Source organism: Pinus tabuliformis, chromosome 1_2 (assembly GCF_031772625.1).
Source record: "Pinus tabuliformis cultivar Carrire ecotype Pingquan chromosome 1_2, CPIR1, whole genome shotgun sequence".
Taxonomy (NCBI): Eukaryota; Viridiplantae; Streptophyta; class Pinopsida; order Pinales; family Pinaceae; genus Pinus; species Pinus tabuliformis.
This window is the reverse complement of record NC_142298.1, coordinates 1,235,650,997-1,235,661,259: the sequence shown is the minus strand read 5'-3', so window position 1 is coordinate 1,235,661,259 and position 10,263 is coordinate 1,235,650,997. Positions and strand designations below refer to the sequence as shown.

Genomic DNA, 10,263 nt, shown 5'->3' with positions numbered 1-10,263 from the left:
TCTTTCTTATAGATTCTTGAATTGACAAATTTCAAGACCTTAACACTGAACTCAATACCCTCCAAGACTAATACCAACCTCTCTGGATGATGTTCTAACCTTGATCCAATCAAACCCAGTCAAATCTCTTTCATTGGCACTTCTTCGATCTCCAACTGCAAAATTTTGGCATCCACTGCACATATGAAATTTCAGGCCTCTTAACAGTTGTTGTTGCCACACTTGTGAGATTTTATTTATCTTCTAAGCCTTCCTTTGAACTTATCTTGCATTTCACTCACTTTTGGAGCTTGAGGATGACCCTTGGTGACCTTCGCTTGACATTCTTGCCTTCTATTCTTTAAGATCAAACTTGTAGATAGAAATCGTAGATCTGTTGCGAAACCCTAGTCCTCCTTAGCATGTGTGAGAGAGAAATAGCCCAAACAAAATCCTCCTTCATCCTCTTCATTCTTTGCTACCTTCTTCTTCCTCCTTCTTCAATAGAATGAACGATGGATGAATGAATCTCAATGAGGTCGATTTTCCTCCTACATATAGGCTCTTCAAGGTGGACGTGGCTCTTCATTTTAGGCCTACTTGGTCTTGGAGGGTATTTCGACTCTTAAAATGACAAAAATATTTTTCTTTACAAGTTACAATGTAGCCAAAAGGGTCTTCAACTTATGACAATGAATCTTTTGACTTATTGACCTAAGACAAACCCTAGAAGCACTCAATGTGTTCTTGACCTATAAAATAAAATACCTTGAGCATGAAGCCCATGCTTCAAATCAATGATAATAATTTTTTCTTTCATTTTACAATTTACAAGAATCAAAATTAGATTTCATATTTATGAAGACCGAACCTAGTTACACATTTTTCAACAGAAATCTCACTCTTAAAACTCATTGAAGAGTAGATAGGTAAGGACCCGGGAGAGATATTAGACCAACAAAAAAATGTTATTTAGATAAGAATATCTCTTACTAAAAAAATAAATGAATGTGACTTCGAAGAGAGCAAGCTCATATCTGGCAAGTCTTGGCATCCAAACACAAAGATTCAAATATATTCCCAAGCTTGCAAAAGAAGATAAAAAGAGAGGAAGGAAAAGTAAATAAGAGTTAATACATGAGATGGGCAATGTTCTTGTCAATTATGGACAAGTGGCTCTCTCAAAAAACATGTTTTCCTTTGCCCAACATCATTCCCAATGAATATAATTAAAATATAAGAGGCGTTAATTTCTAAGGAAAACTGGCCTTCTCAAAGAAATAACATGTAGGGAACTCCCTGCAATAGTAATGTTACATCAAACTTAATGTGACATTGATAAAGTTAGCTCAAAAGCCTCTCATTGTTGGAGAGGATTTCAAACCATAATGCTAAATGCTACAGGGAAATCAGGGGGACTAGCTATCTAATGGAATCCAAGAAAAGTGGAATTTATGGATTGGATGGTTACCTTGAGGATAATCTGAGGTAGATTCCACTACCTAGGATCAAAAGAAGCAAGATGCATAACAATAATCTATGGGCCAAATATGCTCAATGAAAAGGGATACTTTCTTTGAAACTTGGCTAGCATTAGAGAGCTTCACCAAGGAAATCTATCAATTCTTCGTGGTGACTTCAACATGATGACATCACTAGAGAAAAAAATGGAGGTAGTTTTTTTCTTGGAAAGAGACTCCCAATAGTGCAAATAACTGATGCAGTAAATATATTTGACTGACATGGAAATAGTTAATGGATAATTCACTTGGAACAATCATCATCATGGTAAGAATCAAATAGCCGCAAGCTTGGATAAATTTATAGTCTCAAAAATTCTCTTCTAAGTGGATATCTTCCTAAACCCATATATTGTTCCTTTTACAGGTTCATATCACTTACCAATTTATTTAGAAATACATATCAAAATTTCCCCTAAAAATACGCCTTCCATATTTGAGAGTTTTTGGCTTAAGGATCCATCATTCCTTGAGAAGGAAAAGGTGTGGTGGGAAGATATTAAGTTTCAACAAAAGCTCAATAGTCTTAAGTAAAATATCACAAAATGGGACAAAGAAGAATTTAATATGAAACCCTATAATAAAACCCTAATATTAATACCTAATACTATAACCCAATATTAACACACTAATATTAAAATCCAACATTTTAAACCTAATACTATAACCTAATTATTGCTTATATAATTATTACAATTGCATAATAATTAATATTAATAATAATGTTAAATCTCTACCGTACCATAAAAATTATTAATGTGGTTGATATACACCTATCCCAATATATTAATCACATTTACTAATGTGGTTGTGCATATGCTTGATGTATTTCTATCGATGTATCTCAACCACATTTATTAGTATGGTTGTGCTAGTCTTAAGTTAAAAATCACAAAATGGGACAAAGAAGACTTTGGAAATATTTTCCAAGAAAAACAAGAGTCTTAGAGGTACATATGCAAGAGGTTCAACAACGAATAATTCTAGAGGGAAATAATTGAGCATCTAGATGCAAAAGAAAGAGAAATGATCACAAAGATAGAAGACCAAAGACAACAGGAAGAAATATTATGGAAGCAAAAGTCAATAATCCATTGGCTTCAAGAAGGGGAGAAGAACAAAATTTTTCATAAATTGATGATCAAACACCGGCAATATAACAAAATATTCACCATCACACACAAAAACAAAGGTCCTTAAACCTCCTTATTCAATTTTGGGTGGATCTAGGACATGATCACCACATGTTTTTTTTTTTGTTTTTTTTTAATTAATTTTTCATGATATATGAATTTTTTATCCATCCTTCTTTTCTACCAAATCACATTACAAAGACACCAATTTTTTCACAAAATATCTACATTTTTTTCAAAATCAAATATATTTATCCAATTTAATAATAAAACTATACATAATAAAACTTCTTCTCATTATGATGTTTTATGTTTAATGTTTATATTATAATTGTGATTTTGTCATAAAACCAAACAATTAAGGAGTTCTAAGTACAATTAATGTCCTTTAAACAAAATCAAGCATAAGCAATCAAGCAACTGCACAACTATCAAATCACTTCAACATCCAACAATCATTCTACATCATTAAAAGCAACAACGAAATGTAACTTAGAATAGTTTCTCTAAAAATGTCTCTTTGAATATTTGGATAAGTCAACATTGAACGTTTGAACTTGTAGTTTAATTGAAAACTTAGATCTACCTAAAATTGAATAAGGATTTCATTATCATCAAATCAAAACATTGTAAAAATGATTAGCTGGGGTGTTTTTTGATAGCATTTGATGCCCACAATTTGCTAAAAAATAAATCAAGTGAGCGTGAAGTTCAAGCAAGTAATTTGAAGTGAGTATAAGTGAGTGTGAAAAATGATGCCTACAATCATGGAATTGGTTTATTTATTAGAAACCTTGTTTGAAACAATTCAGAATAGTTTGACCATACTAACCAATGAAACATTGGAAAATGTTAAATACACATTAGCAAATCATGCAAACAAAAGTTCATTTGCTATAATCTCAATTCCAACTCTTCATTGATGAGTTGATGGATCTTCAAAATCATGAATTGATTAAGTGCTCTAGTACTTATTCAAAAAACCCTATATTTGATGATGATGTTATTGTAGATTAGTAATGAGAAATTGAAAAAAACAACATCATTTGTAAATGAAGATGAAGTTGTGGATTAATCTAGTTTAGTGTAATATTTCCAACAACATTATAGAGCCACGAGAAGAAACAACCCAACAAAAATTGACATAGTTCAAGATATCACAATGATAACAATTTTCAGATTCTAGATTACTTCAAACCAATCAATAGAGAAAATTTTAAGGATGGAAATTTAACTTAAAGTCTAGAAACCTTAGCAAATCTCACTAGTCCCTAATATGCAAACTATAAAATGTTTGTTTACATCCTTGTAAAAATATTTATATTTTTAATTATTTTATAGTCTCTATAAAATTTTGGTGATTTGAAAGGTAAAATAATTTTATCCTATAAAATTTGGGCTAATAAGTTTTAGAAAAAATGGAAATTGGTGAATTTTTTTGTGGAAAAATCATGGGAAATTAGCGCACTTGCTAATATTATCCCCTGAAAAGTTCCCTGCCAATCAATTTTGTGAGTGGAGAGTTTCTTGATGAATTTTTTAAAACTCCAGAAGTCAATGATATAGGTGATCATCAACATATTAAAGAAAAACATAAATGCCAACATTGTCATAAAGTTGGTCATGTAGAGAGCTAGTGTTTTGATCTCTATTGTTGTCTTTATTGTGGGAAGACAAATCACTTATTTGACAAGTGTCCGAAAAAAAAAAAGAAAAAAAAGATAAGAAATTAATTCATTATGGATGGATTATTTTTTGGATATGAAATCAACAAGTAAAGAAGTTGCTTAAGTATTATCTTATACTAAAAACAAAGGTAAAGACACAAGAAAAAGAAGAAAATACAAAAGTAAAATTAGTTAAAACAATTATTCCATATTATTTTAGGCATATTCTAGTCCAATTCTATATGTTATCTAAAATTAAAATATGAACCAAAAAATGGTACCATCTAGACCTCAAGGTGGGGAGCACATTGATGAAAGTGTTACTCTCTTACACCTTCAGGGGAAGAAGTGTGATGATGAAACTATCCTACCGCCTTAAGGGAAAGAGTGACGATGGTTAGTGGTAAACTGAAACCATCACATTATTCAAATCAAATTGGTTAGTGATCATCCAAATTCACGACATTGTTCAAGTGAAAATGGTTACTGTTAAACAAAAACCGCCACATTATTCAAATCAAATTGGTTAGTGGTTATCCAAAACCACTACATTTTTTGACTAGAAATGAATATTGATCAACCAAAAATCACTAAATATTATTGAAAAAGAGAAGAATCCAAGGCTCAATCTTGGATCCCTTCAACTTTGAAATATTGAAAAATAAACGAATCTAATGCTCAATCTTGGATCTCTTGGACAAAATTCTCATCTTACACTTGACAAGGGGAAATATAAGACATCAATGATGATAATTACTATAAATCATAAAAATCAATCAACATTGAGAATTCCAGCATAGTAATTGGTCTCCTGAAATCAACTATTGGGATGCTAATCAACATAATGGGAATTTTGAAACGTGGTAGTTGTTCACTCCCTGGAATTATTCAACATCTAGATATTGAATGTATTTTAGGCATATCTTCATCGAAACTAAACTAAGAAATTTTATATTTAAGATGATATTGTTGGAAAAGTAACTAGATTCGGTCTTCATAATTGTCTTTGTACTTATGTCATTATGTATATTTTTTGTATCAAGCAAAAGAAGAGAGAAAATATTGCTTTTCAAGCATGGGTTTCATGCTCCATTTAATGGTCATATAGGTCAAGCATGCATTTCATTCTCCTAGAGTTTGTCATGAGTCAAAATAATTATTATCATATGTAAAATACACTTTTGGGCAATTTTTATCAAGAAAGAAACATTATTTTTGAGTCTATAAAGTCAATTTGGACTACCAAGATCAAGTTGGCCCTGCTAGTGAAAGTCGGCCTAAAGAGGCTAATCGGCCTCTTGAAAGGTGTATATATAGCTAGAGAATTCGATCTATTGAAGCACATACTACACAAGTATGATCTACAATAAGACAAGAAGAAAGAAGAGCGAAAAAAGTCAAGAAGAAGAAGGAAAGGTCAAAGTGAGGAAGAAGTATGGATATATATCTTTTATGTCGACACGTGCGAGCATATTATGGTTTTCTGACCTAATTGTAGGGGGTGAAGTTGCAGGTTTGAATTGTAGACTTGAAGGTGCAAGGCCAAGATTTTGACAGAGGTAGATTTAACAAAATTTGACATTTGTTGACTTTGACCTATTTAGAAGAAATCATTTGGAGGGATGACTTTGGGCTTGAGGAGGTCTTGGACTTTGTCTTTAGGTCTTAGAGGTCTCATTTTGATTTGATTCCATAAGAAGAGGATTGTTTGGGTTCTCCTGAGTTGTGGGGTTTTTCCTTGGCGTGGAGCCTATATCTTGTGTTATTAGTGTTTTGTGATGTTCATGTTTTTGATAATTGCTTGAGGAAGAAGTGAAACAAAATAATAAAATTCCAAATAATATCAAAATTAATTATAAAGTAAAGGGAATTAACATTAAAGTACAAATACCTTGATTTTCCAATAGATATCAGTTCATGTTGTCTTACTAGTATAATTATTTAGACTTGTGAATGGGGGGGGGATGAAAGGTTATGACTGATCCAAGTTTATGAAGGAACGAAAAGAAATAAAAATATGAACAGAAACACAAAGATACATTGAAAACAACATTTCAATTCATTAATAACAAAGTACTGAAAATTGTTTACGTGTAACATGGAAATAAATTAGCTTAGGCGATGGTAGCTTATCTTTAAGAAGAGATCTGGTAGTTACATGCCTCTTGAACTATGTTATGACGAGGCTCAAAGGCCTATTTATTATTGAGAAACAATGGAAAACTCTAAACATCCAAAATCCTAATTGTAGGAGATAAAGCTCCAAAAGTTTGTGGGCCATGTTGGGATAAATTGGTACATCAACTTCTTGGGATCATAAGTTTGGCATACGATATCTGTTTGATGTGTACGATACCTCGCTAGAAATATCTATTCAAGGACTACAACTTTCAACTAAAATCCCTTATTGTAAACAATGTGTTTGCCTATTTTCCAAAAAAACTTTGTTTAGGGCCTCAAAACGACTCTAAAAGTTCAGGACCTAAAAAACTGCCAAAAATAGTGTTACAATTAAAGAAACTAAAAGAAATAATGATGGAGGTCTAAGTGAGATAGGTGGGTGAACACCAATATCCACCTGGATCAATGACTCCCTAAAAAATCACAAAGTATGAGATCAACTACTTATGATTTGTTGTCCTTATCCGTTGATAAGGTTTTGTTATGATCTATTGATGAGTTGTCATTGAGATCCAGATCTAGAAGTAATCAACTTCATGTATTATAAATTAATGTCATGAGATCAATACAATGAACTCAATATGACTAAAAGTCTTTTCCACCATATACTTAGCCAGCCTTACATGTTGAGTAAGTGACTAGGTATTCTTATTAAGTTGGGATCTTGCATTAAACATCATTGATCATTGATGTTCACATTAGTTGGAAGGAGAACCATCCTTAGAGTGTGATTCACATATAGTTACAATTAGAGTTAATAATTTGTTTGCACCAATTTGTTAAACATCATCAGAGCAAAGTTTGATACAAATAACCATAAAGATCTTTAGGGCCCTTTTTCATTACGTGATGTAGAATCTTTAATTTAATATCTATAAAAAACAATTATGCACGTTAAGGTTTATGTTGAGATTAAAGAGGGAAATCTCGTGAATAACAAGGTCCCCATTCACATATTAGGTTAGTTGTATTATAGTGAATTATGCATGTTAAGATTTATATTGAGATTAAAGAAGGAAATGTCCTCAATAACAAGGTCCTTAAAGAGGGAAATCTCCTAAATAACAGAGTCCCCATTGACTTATTAATTTAGTTTTATTATAGTGAATATGAAGCAAAAGGGAAAAAATTGGAAAAAAAAAATTATTACATAGCTAATCATTGAAAGATAAATAATAACATTGCAACTTTCTACCCAATTAATACGTACAACCCCTTTATATAATAATTTCACCACTTAGTATATTAATATATCAACACTTTACCCGCTCTGAATTTGAATTTGTAACATAAAAAATAATTTAACATTAATAAGAAAATTATTTCGAAGATATACCCCTTGCCCATTAACTATTTAATTCACTCAAACTCTATATTTCCAAATTAATAAAAGTGAATTGTCGTATGAGTGTACGAAGGGGAAGAATATAGTTTCGAATGAGCATAATTGTATGGTGTGGTTAGGTTAACCTAAAAGTCCATGCTAATCGAAAAGCACTAGTAGGTTCGTTCAAACGCATTATCATTTTGACCTAATTTCCTACGTTTAATTGACACACACATAGAGCCAAACGGAATCAGCTCAACGGTACCATCTCCCTCACCCATTTGGTCAACCACAGCGGTTAACAAATATTCGCCACATTGTTTTTTCAACAAACTTTTAAAATCCCCTTTAAAACTCCACTCTCCTCTGCCAAATCCATCCCGGGAGTTCCCGTCGCACGTTCTGGTTTCCCCCAACAGCCCTCTTACAGCTTCCTCCTCACCGTCATATACGCCATGGCGACGAAGGCGTTGAGGGAACAGAGGCTTTCCTTAATCGCTGTCATGGCTGCACTCATGGCCTTCATCGTCGAAGCCCAGGTACCGACTGCGCCTCCGGCCCCGCCCACGACGACTACCCCGGCCGTGCCTCCAGCCCCGCCCACGACCACGCCTGCGGCCGTGCCTCCACCTGCACGCACGCCCACACCCGTAGGCTGCACAAACGCCAACACAGCTCTGTCACCGTGTGCCAACTACGTCACGGGGAGCAACGTCACGGCCTCCTCGGCTTGCTGCAACGCCTTCGTGTTCGTTATCATCAACGGCCCAACGGCCTGCCTTTGCCAGTTCCTCAGCACTCAGAATCCGCTGGGTTTGTCCGTCAACCAAACACAGGTTCTCGCCCTTCCCGCCGCCTGTAATGTTATGACGCCGTCTTTTGCAACCCAGTGCTCAGGTACTCGCAAAAGCAAACCTAAAGATCTTAAATCGAGCTCTAATTAATTCAATTCCGAAGCTTAAAGTTAATTTCGTATCGATGTTTGCAGCGATCGGTGTCCCTCTCACGCCAACGTCGGGCCTACCTATTACTCCCTCGTCTCCAGGCATGCTTTCTACTGCTTTCTTCTTTTAATTGCTTTATATTTGCTGTACTCATTTTTTTTTTCTGACATGTTTCAGGTTCGAGTCCTGCGCCCAAAGCTTCAGCTCCTACAGCTCTTCCCTCTCCCGGCCCATCCACGACAGGGGGAACTCCAGGTACAGTAGCAGTTCCACCTACAGCAGGTATTCCGGCGAGTTCTGGGATTCCGGTGTCTACACCGTCCGGTGGTAGCAGCTCCAATAATAGTCGGCCAAGCAGTAACAGCGGAGTTTCCGTTTCTGCAGTTTTTGCTCAGTCGACGGGTAGTCTCATTGTGGGAGTAATTTTAGCGAGCATTTTAATGTAAATATGGTTAGTAAATCGATGTTCGCTTTTAGAGAACGGCTGTGCATTTGAATTTTGAGAGGTGTATTTCTCATGTATGGCATTGTCGTAAGAATGGAGTCGTCTCAATTGTGAGAAATAAAGGGCTTTCTATTCTCTTCGCTCACTGATCGCCCACCCTATCATATTGATTGATGTAATATGGTCACATCTGTGATGACTTTGAATTTTAGAAGGTTATTTCGCCCAAAAATGAAATTTGTTTTTTTTTACTGTATATGGATTCAATACTCTTTCAAATTTTTAGGGTACTTTCAATGCGCAGGTATTATCCATCAAGTTTTTGATTTCAATGAATTCCTAAAAGCTTTTAGAGAAATTAGACCAGAAAAACTCACAGCAAAAGCTTCCAAAAAGTCACACTAAAACAACTCGTTTTTTAAACCAGTAATCTAATTATCAGTGGAGATCATGGAAATTCTGTTAAAGATTTTGATAAAACTGGGTAGAAATTTTTGACAACTGTCAAATTTTAAGATTTTAGTGTTTCAAAGGTTTTTGATGGCCTAAATCCATTTCCACCATCAAAAACATGATTCAAACACTTCCTACTGAAAGATATTTTGAAATTTTTTAACTAGATTCCGGCTACTTTTGACTGTGGGGTCAATTCCTTCTCCTTTTTAAAACTCCCATGGTTTATTATTATTGTTTATTAATTAATTAATTAAAGTTTTAATTAGAAAAACATATTTATTTTTTATTATAAATTTATATTTTTAGTGAAATAAAATTTTATTATAATTTATTTTTAATGGTTTAGTGTAACTTATTTGAAAGTCTTTTTTACCTGAATGCACTATAATTCTGCATGTTAAACAATTTAAACTCAAGTTTTTAAAATTTTTATAAAATTTTGATTAAAATTAACTAAAAAATAAAAATTAAAAAAAAACACATTTTATCTATAAATTAAACTAAACCATTATTTAAATTTTCAATTATCACAATCTCTTAAAATAAATTACAATTCTAATTTTCTTAAAAAACATTATTAATATTAAAATACAATTTATTATTATTATTAT

General features: G+C 33.3%; 1 protein-coding gene across 1 annotated transcript; it reads left to right on the top strand.

The window, feature by feature from the left end:
• Window positions 1-8,192: 8,192 nt before the first annotated feature.
• Window positions 8,193-9,426, top strand: LOC149210700 (uncharacterized). Its single transcript, XM_089394473.1, has 3 exons — window positions 8,193-8,704; window positions 8,796-8,852; window positions 8,929-9,426. The coding sequence occupies exons 1-3, from the start codon at window positions 8,263-8,265 to the stop codon at window positions 9,195-9,197; spliced, it is 768 nt and encodes a 255-aa protein (XP_089250599.1). The 5' UTR covers window positions 8,193-8,262; the 3' UTR covers window positions 9,198-9,426.
• Window positions 9,427-10,263: the final 837 nt, after the last annotated feature.

Excerpts from the sequence above, each read along its gene's own strand:
- LOC149210700 (XM_089394473.1), top strand. The coding sequence starts at position 8,263 with ATGGCGACGAAGGCGTTGAGGGAACAGAGGCTTTCCTTAATCGCTGTC. Across the intron at positions 8,705-8,795 it reads TTTTGCAACCCAGTGCTCAG|CGATCGGTGTCCCTCTCACG; the intron begins GTACTCGCAAAA and ends CGATGTTTGCAG. Across the intron at positions 8,853-8,928 it reads TATTACTCCCTCGTCTCCAG|GTTCGAGTCCTGCGCCCAAA; the intron begins GCATGCTTTCTA and ends GACATGTTTCAG.